This window comes from Stegostoma tigrinum, chromosome 13 (genome assembly GCF_030684315.1).
Source record: "Stegostoma tigrinum isolate sSteTig4 chromosome 13, sSteTig4.hap1, whole genome shotgun sequence".
NCBI classification, from domain to species: Eukaryota; Metazoa; Chordata; class Chondrichthyes; order Orectolobiformes; family Stegostomatidae; genus Stegostoma; species Stegostoma tigrinum.
The window spans coordinates 41,347,734-41,365,245 of NC_081366.1; the positions used below are offsets into that span (position 1 = coordinate 41,347,734).

The 17,512-nt window shown below is 43.0% G+C and overlaps 1 protein-coding gene across 2 annotated transcripts in view; it reads left to right on the forward strand.

Annotated features, from left to right (window-relative positions):
- dnajc18 (DnaJ (Hsp40) homolog, subfamily C, member 18) overlaps window positions 1-17,512 on the forward strand; it is a 40,681-nt gene that overhangs the window by 5,979 nt on the left and 17,190 nt on the right. For both annotated transcript variants that reach the window (XM_048543939.2, XM_048543940.2), the window contains exons 2-4: window positions 5,714-5,885; window positions 10,153-10,298; window positions 15,470-15,655. In XM_048543939.2, coding sequence (XP_048399896.1) covers window positions 5,714-5,885; window positions 10,153-10,298; window positions 15,470-15,655 — 504 coding nt within the window. The remainder of the gene's footprint in view (window positions 1-5,713; window positions 5,886-10,152; window positions 10,299-15,469; window positions 15,656-17,512) is intronic.

Here is a 17,512-nt window from a genome sequence, read left to right on the forward strand (position 1 = left end):
GACCCGGTCCATCCTCGACCCCCAAATGAAGTGGAAGATGGCCTGGGTGACTGCAGCGGCGCAGGTCCAGGGAATAGGCCAAGCCTGCGCCACATACAACAGTACCAAAAGCCCCTCGCACTTGACAACCAGGTTCTTACCCGCGATGGAGAGGGACCAGAGCGTCCACCTGCCCAGCTTCTGCTTCAATTTGGTGATACGCTCCTCCCAAGTCTTAGTGCACGCCCCAGTTCCACCAAACCAAACACCCAGCACCTTCAGGTAGTCTGTCCTGACGGTGAAGGGGATGAAGGAGCGGTCGTCCCAGTTCCCGAAGAACATGGCCTCGCTTTTACCCCTATTGACTTTGGCACCCGAGGCCAGTTCAAACTGGCCGCAGATGTCCAACAGCCTACTCACCGACCGACGATCGGTGCAGAAGACGGCGACATTGTCCATGTACAGGGAGGTCTTGACCTGAAGGTCTCCGCTGACTGGGATAGTCACGCCCTTCAGGCTCACGTCCTTCCTGATGGAGGCGGCAAAGGGCTCCACTCAGCACACGAACAAGGCAGGAGAGAGCGGGCAGCCCTGCCTGACTCCAGATCTAACAGGAAAACTGTCTGATTCCCACCCGTTGATCGAGACTGCGCTAATGATGTTGGCGTAGAGCAGCCGGATCCAATTGCAGATGCCCTCCCCGAACCCCAATTTGGAGAGGACGTCCCTCATGTGAGCATGAGAGACCCTGTCGAAGGCCTTCTCCTGGTCCAGGCTGACGAGGCAGGTGTCCATCCGCCTGTCCTGTACGTAGGCGATCGTATCCCTGATGAGCGTGAGGCTCTCAGCGATCTTCCTGCCCGGCACAGCACAGGTTTGGCCAGGGTGAATCACTGACTCCAGGACAGACCTGACCTGGTTGGCTATGACCTTGGCCAGGATTTTGTAGTCCACGTTCAAAAGTGAAATGGGACGCCAATTCTTAATTTCTTCCCTCTCCCCCTTCCTCTTGTAAATGAGGGTGACGATGCCCTTCCTCATGGACTTGCACACTTCCCCTGCCCGAAGCGCACTATCGTACACCTCCAGCAGGTCCTGGCTGACCAGGCCCCACAGAGCGGAATACAGCTCGACCGGTAAGCCGTTGCTTCCGGGAGCCCTATTCCTCTCCAAGGACTTGAGGGCTCTGGTCAGCTCGTCCAGGGATATCGGCCGGTCCAGCCACTCCCTCGTGCCGTCGTCTAAGACCTCCGTGATAGACGACAGGAACGACTCAGAGGCCGTGCTGTCCGTGGGCTTCGTGTCGTACAGTCCGGCATAGAAGGATCTGCTGATCCTCAGAATGTCGGGCCGAGACGACGTCACCGAGCCGTCGTCCTCCTTCAGCCGGCTAAGCACAGAGCTCTCTTTGTGCACCTTCTGAAAGAAGAAACGCGAGCACGTCTCGTCCTGCTCCACGGAGCGGACCCTGGACCGGAAGATTATCCGGGAGGCCTCCGCGGCAAAGAGCGAGGCTTGCTGGCCCCTCACCTCGCGGAGGTCCTCCATGACATCGACCCCCATCAACTGCAGAAGGAGCAGGTTCTGCACCCTTTTCTGGAGTCGCGACAGCTGTCCCCACCTCTCTCTCGCCTTCCAAACACCCTTGAGGACAAAGAACCTCTTGATGTTTTCCTTCGCCGTCTCCCACCAGTCGCCTGGAGACTCAAAGAGGGGTTTCACGGTTCTCCAATCGGCGTACTCCCTCTCAAGCTCCTTGACATTCTCTGGCGTCAACAGAGTCGTGTTGACCTTCCACGTCCCCTTGCCGGCTGGCTGGTCGTCCTGTAAGTGACAGTCGGCCAGCAGGAGGCAGTGGTCAGAGAAGAACACCGACTCGATGCCGGTGGACCTGACCGAGAACGTCCATGACACAACCAGGAAGTCTATCCTTGAGCGGATAGACCCGTCTGGCCGCGACCAGGTTTACCTCTGCTGCGCTCCGTCTGCAGGGGTGCTGAAGACGTCGAGCAGCTTGGCGTCCTTCACCGTGCCCATCAGGAATCTGGACGTGATGTCCAGTTGACTCCCCCCACCCGCTGTCCCCACGCCGGATCTTCCATCTGCATCAATGATGCAGTTGAAGTCTCCGCCTAGCATGACCGGCCTGGACGTAGCCAGCAGGGGTGGAAGCTGCTGCAGGACGGCCGACCGCTCACTCCGTACCGCTGGGGTGTACACGTTGATCAGCCTCAGGGGAGCGTTTCTATAGGTGATGTCAGCCACTAGGAGGCGCCCCCCCACCACCTCCTGAACTTGAGAGATGGTGAAGTTGCACCCCCGCAGCAGAATAGCCAGGCCCAAGGAGCGACAGTCGTTACCCCCCGACCAGATCGAAGGCCCACAGGTCCAGGCGCCGTACCTGCCGAGGTGCGGTATCCCGCACTCCTGCAGAAACAGGAGGTCCGCCTCGATGGTGGTCAGGTAGGCCAACGTAGACACACATCTCGCGGTTGACTTGACGCTGCGCACATTAATGCTCGCAACTCGTACCCCCATTGTGGGCAGTGACCGCAGTACCCTCCCCAGGTCCAAGGTCCAGCCCCTCCATCTGTCCCTTCATGCCCATTGCCTGGGCTAACTGCTGGACGCTCTCCGGGCTCAGGAAACCGTCCGTGCTGCCTTCCGGTTGGCATCCCCCTGTCGGGGGTGAGGAGGCAGGAGGGTCCGGCTCTGGGTCAGGCTGGGGACGCGCTGTTTCCTCCTTCCCGCCTGGAAGTTCCGGGGGGCCCTCCAGTGCTCCAGCGGCACTTGACTGGGTTTCGGAGGGAGCCTCAGGATGCCTCCCGTCACCTGGAAGCGTGGTGCTGCTTTCCTTCTCCCTCAAGATCTTTAACTTCTGCTTCGGGTGGGCCCTCTCCGAATCCCCCTCGTCAGAGGAGCTCTTATAGCCCCCCTGTAGCTGCCTCTTCCCGCCTGATGGTTGCGGTTCCTGGGCCCGTCGACGCACCTTCCTCCTTGCTTTCCGGACTATTGTCCACTTCCCTGGGTCGCCTGTCGCCGCCTCCATTGACTCCGGGTTGTCGGGGGGAGAAATCGGAGCCTGCAGGAGTGCTTTGCTGGGCTCGGGCCCATCCTGCGGGGCTGGGCCCTCCTGCACGGCCTGGCCCTCCTGCACATTAGTGAGGTCCTTGCTGGGCCCTGGTGCCTTCCTCTCCTCCGGGGGGGCTGGCCCCGCATTGCCCCTGCCGGCGACCTGGGCGTAGGTGGTCCCCCGCTGCGGGCATGCCCTATAGAGGTGGCCCGCTTCCCCGCAAAGGTTGCAGCTTTTCTCTTGGGGGCAATCCTTTGCAAGGTGTCCCTCCTCCCTGCAGTTCCTGTAGATGGTGGCTTTGCAGTCGGCTGCCACGTGACCTGACCTACCACAGGCATGGCAGACTTTAGGTTGCCCTGCATAGGTCAGGTAGCCCCTGCTCCCGCCGATCGCGAAGCTGGACGGTGGATGTACGACATTCCCGTCCGCGCCCATCCTCAGCGTCACCTTGACCTGCCTCTTACTCGTCCAGATGCCAAAGGGGTCCATGATGTCAGTTAGGTCCCCTTCCACCTTCACGTACCTTCCGAGGAAGGTCAGGACATCAACTGCTGGCACATGCGGGTTGTACATGTGTACAGTCACCATACGGCTCCTCTGTGCTGGCATCACAAACAGCGGGACAGCGGTCAATACAGAGAGGGGGCCCTCACCTTCTTTCTCCTCAAACCTCCAGGAAGCGCTCGCAAAGCTTGGCACTCCTGAAGGTCACGTCGTAAAAACCTCCTCCGGGGAAATCCTGCAGGCTTTAAATGTCCGCAGCAGCGAACCCACAACAGTCCAACAGGACCCTCTTCACGAAGAAGGTGCGGTCCACAGGTGCACCTTCATCCACCTTCTTTACAGAAACACGGATGGTGTTCTGGACCCCCTGACCTGGGGCACGAGCACTTGCCGCAGCCATCGTTGCAGGTTGGCTGCTCCCCTGAACCAGCGTTAGGCCGAAGCCAGCATTAAGATCCACTGGTTGCAAGGGTGCACAGCCAACCCGACGTCCTCCTTTCACCTCCAAGACAGCACTCTCGTCCTCTCAGTCCACAAGAGAGTGGGTCTTTATTTTGTTCCGGATGTAAGCTGGTTCACTGAGCTTGCCGGTTTGTTCCCAGATGTTTCGTCACCATTCTAGGTAACATCAACAGTGAGCCTCCAGTGAAGCGTTGGTGTTATGTCCCGCTTTCTATTTATCTGGTTAGGTTTCCTTGGGTTGGTGATGTCATTTCCTATTCTTTTTCTCAGGGGATGGTAGATTGATTTGGAGCCAATGTGTTTGTTGATGGTGTTCCGGTTGGAATGCCATGCTTCTAGGATTATTATAATTGCTGTAATGAGACCTGTGTTTTCTAACTGTGTTACTACACTGTATCTCCATTTATACTGACTCTTATTTCTGAACATTTCTAAATATTGTCCTTATGCCACCCTTTACTGTAAGGGTAACCCTTCTTTTTCATTGTGCATCCTGGAGTAATTATTTATTTCATAAACTTGGTCAATTTGTAACCATTTCTCAATAATGGTAATTAGATCTAAATCAGTTCAAGCCTCTTTTAACAAGAAGTTGAGTTAGGAACCTAGTGTTTGCAAGTTGTAAACCTGCCTTCTCACTGTTTGGGACAACACTAGAACACAAGTAGAATGCACCAATACTTTAACATACCTTTTATCCAACAGATAAAGTTTCAGTTGATTCCTCAGAAGTTACTAGCAGTAGATTGTTGATGTGTTTACAGTAATGCAATCAAAGATATAAAACATTGCTCACTCCCCACTATTTACCTATCTGCATTTAAAATGAACACCTCCTTATTTCCATTATATGGCACTTACCATTTGTCATGCCCATAGGAGCCAATCACAAATATGACATTGAAAGTCTGTTAAATGTGGATATTTCTTGACGTTCAGTTTAAAAGTTGCAATGAATTCAGACATGTACCTTTAACAACAATGGAACAGAGTCAGAGTGGAGAGCTTAGATAACGGCAGTTGTTTGAAACAGTCCTTTATGGTTGCCTCCAGAGTTAACACACTCAACAGCTGCTTGAAGCTGCCTGAGGTTTCTGTTGGCTATTGGACTTTTAACAACTGAATTTCTTTGATTGATACCTAATATGGATGGTGAAAACATTTTGCATAATAGACAAGTTGCATAAATACAGCACAGCTGTTACATGCGGTAAGAACTGTACCTTTTTGATGGCAGAGTTTAAAACTTGATGTAACATACAACTTGATTGCGGAAAGGTGTTTGTACTGTCGAATTTCATGATCACTTTTTTTTTGGAAGTTATTAAGCAGTTTGCCGTCAGTTTGAATAAATGCAAATAAATGTTATTTTCTTAAGTATAAATAATTTGGTTTATCTCTGGTTTCAGCAGTTAGTATGAACAGCTGTGATTTAAACATTAATGTTTGGAAATACAATTTTCTTAAACATTCTGATAAATTTTGTGGCATGAGTACTTGTAGGTAAAGTCACAAATGAAGACTTTGTTTTTAATAAAAATGTAAATTGTGCTTGTTTTTATTAAAAAATTAAATTGTGCGACTTTAAAATCTATAAATTACATATTTTTCTGTTTTAAGTTCTATAGTACAATATTTTGAAAAAAAAAAGTTGAATTTTTTTTTCTGTTTTCCTGTGTTTTTTTTTAATTTTAGCACTAATCCAACTAATTGTTAGAAATGGAAGCTCATTTGGTTGGAACTGTGACCAAGATGCAAATAACGTGGCATGCAAATCCAGTAGATTGAAAAGATGTGTGAATTCACCTGCAGGAATCGGTGAAGTTGCCAAGAGTTACACTCAAGAGCAGCTGGAGGGTGTACAGAGGTGAGAATGCACTACACATATTGTACAGATGCTTTAGTTAACAACATGTGTTTATTCAGTATGGATAAAGTTTAAACAAGTTATACAGGAAGGTTTTTTGTAAGAGAATAACATTAGATTCTTGACTCACTTCCTCAATTTTAATGTATCAAATGAAAATGTTCAAAAAATGCTTCTGTGGTTTACCCTTAAACTATTTAATTGAAATTATTGATTTTGAGGGAAAAGGAACTTAAAATTAAGAATCATTTGCACCTTTAAATCAAAAACAGTGTTTCTTTACAGTTCAACTGCCTCTTGTTATGCATTTGCACTCAATTCTGGATGGCATTTTTGCTGTTTGTTCATTCTAGTTGTTCCTCAAACACTGATTTATTTCATAATGATAAAGTGGCGTGTTGAAATACCAGTAGCTTTCCATAGAAAGATGATAAGTATATGCGGCCACAATTCTACAGAATTCTCAAACTCAGCTGTGTTGATGTGAGACAATGCTGGCTGACAGATTGAAAGGCAGATGTTATCAGATTAATTGAGACTAGTAAAATTGAATGTCGGATAATAGGTTGCTGGGGATTTCAGAAATGAAAGGGGTGAAATAACCGTCACATTTTATAAATTCAAAACAAATTGTTTTTTGTGAGCATTACAAGATTGTATCTCCTTTGTGAATTTATATAAACCTCTTAAATTTTAAAGCAATCTTTGATTTGTAAGCAGTTAAATCTTGAGAGTAAGAAAATTGTAACACTCGCAGCTGCCCCCAACCTTGACAGAAGATAACTTTTAAAATCTTATTTATTATTGACTGCTAATCATGATTTTTTTTTACATTGAAGATTAATTTCTTTTTTCACCTTTGATTTCACCATGCTACCTTCCGATTTCATTACTACTTTTCCTTCCAAGGTCTTTGTCAATGTTGTTTTGAACTGACTAACAACATATGATTCTGTGAAGCTTTTATGTCTCCCTTCAATGTCATTTTTTTGCCTTACACTTTTCCATTCCTGTGGCAAAGCAGCTGGCCATTAACCCTCAAACAAAATCATTGTTTGTGGAACCTTGCAGATTGACTGACTGCTGATTTTCCTTCATTATATCAGTAATTATATTTCAAAAGTATTCAGCAGCTGTGAAGCGCCTTGTAATGTTCTGCCGTTTGAGAGAAAACAATCTACGCAAATCCAATACTTTCTTCCAGTAAAATAGTGTAAATGAACTTTTGGATATTATCATGCAGAAAATGTTTATTCAGTAACATAATTTTATAGTGAAGTGCAACTGAAGTAGAATTTATAAAATAAGATTGCACTTTAGAAATCAGCATTTGATAACAGGAATGCTGAATCTTAAATCAACATATTGTAATAGAATTTTGAATTTTAAATCAAATATTTGGTCCAATGCTATGATTTAGAATTGACTTTTCTATTCTCTTAATGTTATGAATGGATTACCAAGGCTGTGTTTAAAAAAAAATCTGCATTGAAAGGTCAGAATTTTACAGTGGAATTTATTACTGAATGTGTGAATCTGAGCAAGAATACGTAAGCTGTTCACTTCATGTAGTATTACACGTTGAAGTTTATTTTGTATCCTAGCATTAACTTGATTTATAGAACATAGAACATAACAGTGCAGTACAGGTCCTTCAGCCTTCGATGTTGCACCGACCTGTGTAACCAATCTGAAGCCCATCTAACCTACACTATTCCATTATGTTTATCCAATGACCATTTAAATGCCCTCAAAGTTGGCGAGTCTACTATGTTGCAGGCAGGGCATTCCATGCCTTTACTACTGTCTGAGTAAAGAACCTACCTCTGACATCTGTCCGATATCAATCACCCCTCAATTTAAAGCTATGTACCCTCATGCTAGCCATCACCAGCCAAGGAAAAAGGCTCTCACTGTCCACCCTATCTAATCCTCTGATCATCTTGTATGTCTCTGTTAAGTCACCTCTTAACCTTCCTCTCTCTAATGAAAACAGCCTCAAGTCCCTCAGCCTTTCCTCATAAGACCTTCTGCCCATACCAGGCAACATCCTGGTAAATCCCTTCTGCACCCTTTCCAATGCTTCCACATCCTTCCTATAATGCAGCGACCAGAACTATATGCAATACGCCAAGTGCAGCCGCACCAGAGTTTTGTATAGCTGCAACATGGCTTCATGGCTCTGAAACTCAATCCCTCTAACAATGAAACCTAACACACCGTACACCTTCCTAAGAACCCTATCAACCTGGGTGGCAACTTTCAGGGATCTATGCGCGTGGACATGAAGATCTCTGCTCATCCACACTACCAAGAATCTTACCATTAGCCCAGAACTCTGTATTCCTATTACTCCTTCCATAGTGAATCACCTCACACTTTTCCACATTAAATTCCATTTGTCACCTTTCAGCCCAGCTCTGCAGCTTATCTATGTCCCTCTGTAACCTGCAGCATCTTTCCGCACTATCTACAACTCCACCAACTTTAGTGTTATCCGCAAAATTACTAACCTATCCTTCTATGCCCTCATCCAGGTCATTTATAAAAATGACAAACAGCAGTGGCCCCAAAACAGATCCTTGCAGCACACCACCAGTAACTGAACTCCAGGATGAACATTTCCCATCAATGACCACCCTCTGGGATCAGAAATTGGCTAGCTGTAAGATGACAACCGCTAAATCACTCTCAATCCCATGCCTCTGTATTTTCTGCTGTAGCCTACAGTGGGGAACCTTATCAAACACTTTACTGAAATCATTTATACTCTACATCAACTGCTTTACCCTCATCCACCTGTTTGGTCACCTTCTCAAAGAACTCAATAAGATTTGTGAGGCACGACCTACCCTTCACAAAACCATGTTGACTATCCCTAATCAAATTATTCCTTTCTAGATGATTCTAAATCCTATATCTTATAATCCTTTACCCACAACCAAAGTAAGGCTCACTGGTCTATAATTACCAGGGTTGTCTCTGCTCCCCTTCTTGAACAAGGGGACAACATTTGCTATCCTCCAGTCTTCTGGCACTATTCCTGTAGACAATGATGACATAAAGATCAAAGCCAAAGGTTCTGCAATCTCATCCCTAGCTTCCCAGAGAATCCTAGGATAAATCCCTTTCAGCCCAGGGGACTTATCTATTTTTCATACTTTGCAGAATTGCGAACACCTCCTCCTTATGAATCTCAATCCCGCCCTGTCTAATAGCCTGTATCTCAATATTCTCCTCGACAACATTGTCTTTTTCATGTGTGAATAATGACTAAAAATATTCATTTAGCGCCTCTCCTATCTCTTCGGACTCCATGCACGACTTCCCACTACTGTTCTTGACTGGCCCTAATCTTACTCTTGTCATTCCTTTAACTCTGACATACCCATAGAAAACTTTAGGGTTTTCCTTGATCCTACCTGCCAAAGACTTCTCATGTCCCCTCCTGGGTCTTCTTAGCTCTCTCTTTAGGTCCTTCCTGGCTAATTCGTAACTGTCAAGAGCCCTAACTGAGCCTTCACATCTCATCTTTACATAAGCCTCCTTCTTCCTCTTGACAAGAGATTCAACTTCTTTAGTAAACCGTGGTTCCCTGGCTCGACTACATCCTCCCTGCCTGACAGGTACATACTTATCCAGGACACACAGTAGCTGTTTTTTGAACAAGCTCCACATTTCAGTTGTGCCCAGCCCGTGCAGTTTCCTTCCCCATCCCATGCATCCTAAATCTGGCCTAATCGCCTCATAATTGCCTTACCCCCCCAGCTATAACTCTTGCCCTGCAGTATATATCTATCACTTTCCATCGCTAAAGTAAATGTAACCGAATTGTGGTCACTCACCGAAGTGCTCACCTATCTTCAATTCTAACACCTGGCCTGGTTCATTACCCAATACCAAATCCCATGTTGCCTTGCCTCTTCTTCGCCTATCCACATACTGTGTCAGGAAACTGTCCTGCACACAGGAGATATAGAAGATTTATGAAGTTGGAATTCCCTGGTACCTAAGACAGCTTAACCTACCTCTGGCTGTGCCGTGGCAGACCTTGGAATGCTTAATGTTGACACTGAATACAAAAAGTGTCCTGTTTCCAATCAGGTACCTCAAAAGTGTGGACAAATGGACCAAAACAATTTAAAATGTATCTTTGCTGCTCTTTTACTGCTTTGTCTTGCCCACTTTCCCAGAAGACAATTTATTTTAGATCCTCGCCCATTCCAGATCACAGTCTATCTGTTAATTGTTGTTTTATGTTTTACAGGATAAAAAGATGTAAGAATTACTATGAAATTCTGGGACTTAGTAGAAATGCAGATGAAGAAGATTTAAAAAGATCCTACAGGAAGCTGGCATTAAAGTTTCATCCAGATAAAAACTGTGCTCCTGGTGCGACAGATGCATTTAAAGGTACAGAGTTGCAACTCAAAACAATGATGTAATGCCCTAAAACAAAAGAGAAAGGGTGAGAAACTAAAGGATGAGGAAGTAAATATCTAGTACAATATGGACAATTAAATACCTAAAGCATTGACATCAAAAATTTGAATGGAAACCATTGTCAATTTTAGAAATTTTAAAGTTTGTTTTAATGTCTGAACGTACTCTTCAAATTCCCTCTAATTTTTTCAGTGTACATCACATGCACTGGGTAGGTTATTGAAATTACTGGTTAAAATTTCAGTGATTTTGTGCTCTTTTCAGAACGTTTTGTTCAGAACTAGATGATCTCTCTCTGTCATAGAATTGTCAAGGTATTACTGATTCCTTCTACTGGTCGGTTTCTTGGAGATGACCTTTCATTTGTGAAATTTACTTGGGGCTTTTACGTTTTTGTAGTGCAGTTGCACTTGTTGCCAATTTAATTCTTCTGAGCATTTGTTTTTACAATGAATGAAACTGATGCATAGAGTTCTTTGAAATAAATTAGACTGCTGTTGACTCTTTAAAGAACCACTGTGTTTATTGGCCCAAAAGGGTTTGCATTAGAGTATATCAGACATGAACAGCTAAGCCATCTGAAGGCTTAAAGTTTTTAAAAAGCCATTTAAGCCTGCATATCTTCTCAGGCAACAGACAGATGACAAGTAAGAGATGCACAATAAAGCAGAAATTGCTGGAAAAATTCAGTAGATTTGGTAGATCTGGGGACAGAAAGCAGAGGAACATTTTGGGTCCAGTGACCCTTTACTTGACTCTTCCTGAATTTTAATGTGTTTGTGTTTCATCATACGTGAACACAATTGCAACCACATACACTGCATTTAGAGCCGGGGGCAACGAGGCATGACACAGGCTGGATAGAACGATCTCAGAACTTCACCCAAAATTGTTTTCTCAAAGAAATCAAAGACAGAGGCCACCAGTCACTGATGCTGTCTGTTAAGAAGCCCTCATAAATGTAACTTGTGCTGTCTGGTAAAAAATTGTTCTGAAACCAAGTGCCAATTCTTGCATCCCCAAGGATTACAACATCATGTCGGAACAGGTTAATGACTTCACCAAGGTTAGTGAGAAATGCGTGTGGGTTTTCGTTATCTTTTCACTGTCCTCCCAGAATGCCCACAAACTCCTCAGCGCTCTTGAATTATTAAGTAATTTATCCTTTGCGGTACAATATAATTAAGGGAAGCTCTAACTTAGCACTTTACACTATGGTTACTCATCTTCTGTCACAACAATTAACTAACATTCGGAACTGTTCAAAAAAAAGTCATCTCCTGCTTCATAATTGTTTGTCTCCTTACTTTACCTGTCTCTGCTACTTAGCATAGTTAACGGCCATCCATATTCTTACTCAATTAAGTCATGTAAAATAGATTGACGGACAGCACTTGACACAGACATATACATCCCTACTTCTTGATCTAATCCTCACTTCAAGAACAAGACCTGTGGCTTGTCAGCACCTATTTGCTCTTGCAAGAGATAGCAACATCCATGACAATATACTAAATTCTGTAGAGGAGTAATGCTGGACTCAAAATATTAACACAATTTCTGTTTCCACAGATGCTGCTAGATCTTCTGAGTTTCTCCGCCATCCCGTCCTTTGTTATTATTACGCTAGGTTCATGACTGACTATACTGTTACCAGCATACCTGTGCAGTACACAGGTAGAACATATATCATAGTGTTCATTTTTCCTTTCCCACTTCCATTTTTGTCTTCTACCTATCTTTTCTGCAGATTGTTCTTAGCAGTTGGGACATTGGAGAAAGATGGGTTACTGGGGAATATTTTCTTTAATTCTGAGTGGTGGAAAAGTGTTCCACTTAAGAGAATCTTGCCCTGTTGTGAACTTTGCAAACAAGTTGGGGATCCTTCTTGTGTTCCTACTCATCGAAAAGTTGCTTCAAAGTCAATCGAACCAAAAATTAGCTTCTATCTCAAACTATGAATTTGAAGATGTAGTTCAGATTGAACATTGGCAAAGCAGGTACACAACTTCTCTGAAGCAGAAAGGTGAACTTCCATGAGGAGGTAGGATTTGCCAAAGACTTTGTCTATTGTGAAGTTGTAATAGACAAAACATACTTGCGTGCTGGATCATGTTAGCAGACTAGATGAGCACATAAGGGACGTAAAAAGGACCAATGCATCTGGCTCTGATATTGTATATGTTGTGAGATGTGAGGATTTAGCCTAATAAATGCATCTATTTCTTACCCTTTTCAATTTCTGGAAAACTCTTGCGGACATTGACTCTTCTTAGGAATACTTGAACATTTAGGTGGCACGGTGGCTTAGTAGTTAGCACTGCTGCCTCCTAGTGCCAGGGACCTGGGCTCGAGGTTCAGGAAAGTGGGTCTAGGTGGGATGCTGCTTGGAAGGTTGGTGCAGATGCAAAGGGCCTCTTCTGCACTGTAGGGATTCAATAGTACGTACCAAATTTATAATAAGATCTCACCGTTTCCTTCAACACAACTAATTGCTACGTTGTTCCTATATCCCTTGTGCTCTTTCAATTCCTCAACCAATTTTCCATCTGTTCTTAAATGTATCGACAAAGTTTCTGCCTCTTCCATTAATCAGGTGAATGATCGCTCCACCCTTGCAACATTTTGATATCGATGTTTCTGCTATACTGATCCAAATCTATCATATCCAAACTGATATCTATAGCCCCTTGTTGTTATTTACTTCAAAGACTAATATTTGTCTGCTTCTATTTTACTGTTCCCTGATCTACTTTGTTGTAATGAAGAAAATGCGTTAATGTCTACGTTTGTGTATAATTTTTACTTATGCTAGGCATCTTTCCAACGAAACAAAGTAATATACTGCAGATTCTAGAAATCTGAAAATACTCTTCTGATCTGGCAAGATGTATGTAGGCAGAAAAGCAGTTAACATTTGAAGACAATGATCTTTCACCAGAAGCATCCTAATAAATCTCCTTCACACTTTCTCTAAAACTTCTGTATTCTTCCTATATTTGAGGAGATTGCTTCCACTATACTGTTCAACATTGTATTCCTGAGCATCATAACTCAGTCTAAACTTTTGTTTTTTTGTTTTTTTAACTATATTAATTCCCTGCCCTCAGGCTATCACTAATGTAAATAATATCTCGTTTATCAACCGTCTTCATTTCCATATCATGTTTTGTAGCTGGTTAGGAGCATATGCCCTTTCGTCACCAAAATTGGTGGTATAGTGGAGAATGAAGAAGGTTAGCTGAGATTACAAAGAGATCTTGATCAATTGTATCAATGGGCTGAGGATTAGCAGATGGCGTTTAATTTGGATCAATGCAACGTATTGTATTTGGTAAAATAAACGAAGGCAAGACTCGTACGATTAATGGTAGAGCCTTGGGTAGTGTTGTAGAACAGAGACCCTTAGGAGTTCAGGTACATAGTTCTTTGAAATTTGTGTCACAGGTAGAGATAGTGGTAAAGATGGCATTTAGCACACTTGCCTTCGTTGCTTGGATTTTGATTATATGAGTTGGGACATCATATTGAAGTTGTACAGGACATTGTTGAGGCCTCTTCCGGTGTACTGTTTGCAGTTCTAGTCGCCCTGTTATAAGTATTAAGCTGGAGAGAGTTTGGAAAAGATTTATAGGATGTTGCCGAAAACGGAGGGTTTGAGTTACAAAAATAGGCTGGGACATATTTTCTCTGGAGCGTGGGAGGTTGAGGGATGACCTTATAGAAGTTAATAGAATCCTAAAGAGCATGGAAGAGGTGAATAGCAAATGTCTTTTCCCTATGGTCGGAGAGTTCAAAACTCAGGGCATATTTTTAAGGTGAGAGGAGAAAGATTTAAAAAAAAATATGAGGGGATTTTTGTCTTTGCGCAGAGTAGCTGGTGTGTGGAATGAACCACCAGAGGAAGTGGTGGATGCAGGTACAGTTAACAATATTTAAAAGACATTTGGATAATTTTGAGTAGGAAAGGCTTATTGGAATATGAACAAAGCACAGGTAAGTGGGTCTAATTTATTTTGGTACCATGGTCAGCATGGACTAGTTGGACTAAAGGATCTGTTTCCATGCTGTATGACTCCATGAATCTGTTTATGAATGACTAATATATAAAAGCCTTCTACTGTTTAGTATTTCTGTGTTTTTTGTCACACTTGAGGAGCAGAGAGAATTACCTCTGTTTAATCCCCTTTGGTTGGATGCAATGAATATTTATTATTTCTTTTTAAGCACTCAGTTTTCACACATTTAGTAAAAATAAGTTTTAATTAATCAAAATTAAGGAGCTACTTCCAAGCTAATGAATGAAAGCAAGAAGAATTTTATTACTTACTAAACCTGAGGAAAATATAATAAAATGCAACATCAAATATGTGTTACAAATACAGGTAATACATTTTTAGAAATGAAGTGGATGGGGTGGTGAGGGTGTCTAGTACAAACAGAAAGATAACAGCAGATTCATTTTAAATTTCATTGAGTCCTGAAGTTGAGTGTGAAACCTGAGACCACAGCTGTATAGCTATTGTCATATTTCTTTAACATCTATGAAATATTATAAAATTTTGAGAGAGGAAACCTTCCTGGTATTGTGATGGATCCATGTTTCCTTCTCCCTCTGCTGTGCCAAGCAAATTACTGAACTGTTATTTGTATGTATATTCCTGAATCGAGCTCCGTTGTCATTTCAAGCCGAATACTCCACAGGCAAACCTTTAATCCTCCAATGTGGGAACTTATCACGTGAGTGAGAGCTAAGCAGGACGTGCAAATTTTATGATGTTGTATTAGTAGTCTGGTTTCTCAGTCTTTGTTTTTGAATAAAATGGAACTTTCAGTGATGTTATTTTATTGTAGTGTATATGGTTTCCCTGAACTTGTCTCAGTTTATGGTCAGGTGAGATTAGTAACTCTCCCTTCAGGTCAGCATTTGTCATCTTCAAAAATCACTTAAGTCCCTGAAAATTCTGATTCATAAAATCATGTGATGAAAGTTTGAATTTTGATGGTGCATAGTTGCTATTTCTTGTAACACTATCTAAATTTATTACTGTTGATTAGTATTGTTAAATATACATGAATATAAATTAACAGGAATTTAATGGTGAAAATATAATAACTGAAATTACTGATATCTACTTTAGCAATAGGAAACGCATATGCTATTCTGAGCAACCCAGAAAAAAGAAAACAATATGATGAATATGGAGAGGAGCCACCAACTGTCCGTAGTCCTTATGCCAGTGGTTCAAAGTTTTATAGTGAATTTGAAGCAGATGTAACACCTGAAGATTTGTTCAACATCTTCTTTGGTGGACGATTCCCCACAGGTTAGTCTTGGGGTCTGTTGCTACACAAAAATTTAACTTTAGCTAACTTAATGAGTTTAACTAAATGGAAATTATATGATGGTCCATAAAGATGACCACTGCAGCAGTGTTACTGGTGGTACGAATCAGTGCATTGTTGTTTAGAATTTCTGAAAGAAATAGATTCATTACGTTTACAATTGGTCAAAAATATTAAATGTTTAAAAGAAACAAAAAAGAAATTGAGCAATTCTGTATGCAATTTATTAAACTTAGCTTGCAATTTAAATCTCTTTCCGTTGAGTTGCTGCATTTAAGGGGTTTTCCCAACTCCTCTGTGCTGCATTACAGCCTACCCACTTTTCTACAATGTAGTATTTGGATGGCAATTAATTTAAGAAGACTAACTAAAAAGCACAGGCAGATAAGTACATAGTTTTCCCATGACTTGTATTATTCAGAACGACTTTGACACCAATTGACTAGGGTACAATCAAGGATTTCTGTTTTAAAAATCTTTTACATGACTGCACCAGTAACTTTGCAAATCTAGATTTCCAAGACCCTCAATTGTTTTTTTGTTTCTATCTGAAAGCAAACCTAATTAAAAACTAACAGGCAATCTCTCGTGGGAGAAGGCAATACAAGAGAGACATCCCATTACATTCAAACAGTTCTGGTTTTCGAATGTCTTATAGCTATAAATGATTTCTGAACAGGCTTAAGAAGTTTGTGGATTGAGTATTGAGTGAACCTGCACAAGTCCCCAGTGGATCCTTGAAAGTAGCAAGTTGCATGTACATTTAATGCAACAGTCTTGACAACCACTGGGATGGGTTAGCCACCCATCTCTTCAGGCTGCAAGTCCCACCAGTCGCAGATGGCACAGTTCTCTGTCTGTGTCCCATGACATGCTTAGTCCGCGTTGCCCATCACTGCACTCATCTGGAGGAAATGACTTGGAGGGTGATATTTCTGGGCTTCTAGTACTTCTTCCACATACTTCTGCAGTTGGAGGTTATTCAGCAGCCAGCTTGTCTTTGGCTTGCTGACAATTTGTCTGTATTTTCATTTGTATAGTGGCCACTGTGTTGCTAATCCATGCTGTGGTTAGATCCATTAGTCATTCTAATAATCCTCTGTGGGGAATGTCAGAAACAGAACAAGTTCTTAACAAAGTGAGCAATCAGCGTTGACATCTCGCACATTGAAGATTTAAGGAGTAGTCCTCAATACAGTGTGACAAAGAAGACCCTTGAAATCCTTTATGTGGGCCTCTGACATAGTGGACCGTATTTTGATTTGTTCAGCACAAGCAGTACATTGCAAATGTAGTAGGAGATTTTAAATGGAGTAGTTTACTGAAACCTCGCCCTCTTACATAAACCACCCTGCCTCATGTCGCCTAAGGACATATGCATTGTGTATTAGAACATGTTGTCAAATACTTACATTCAAGGTGAGAGGAAATTAACCCTTGCATAGCCAATGAGATTATCAATTATGACTTGCAGGTGCTGCGGCCATTAGTGATTACTTCTGCTTCACAGAGATCACTGACACTGTTCAGCCTAGTTATGGCCAAGATTTGTGCCTTGTGTATTTCACATGCAGGGTACTGTGATTATAGATATCTTTAATCAAACACTTATACAGTCCAGTTTAATGCAACTGTCCCTCCTATTGCTCACAAGTACAGCCTACATGCTCAACAGCTAGCAAAACTCACTAACCTTCCCAGTGGTACAATACCCTAGCAGAGATGGCAGTGGAACAACAATGGCAGGTATTTCTGGATATAATGCAGAAGGTGCAGGATCAGTTCATTCCAAACAGGAAGAAAGATCCTAAGGGGAGGCAGGGCCGGCCGTGGCTGAC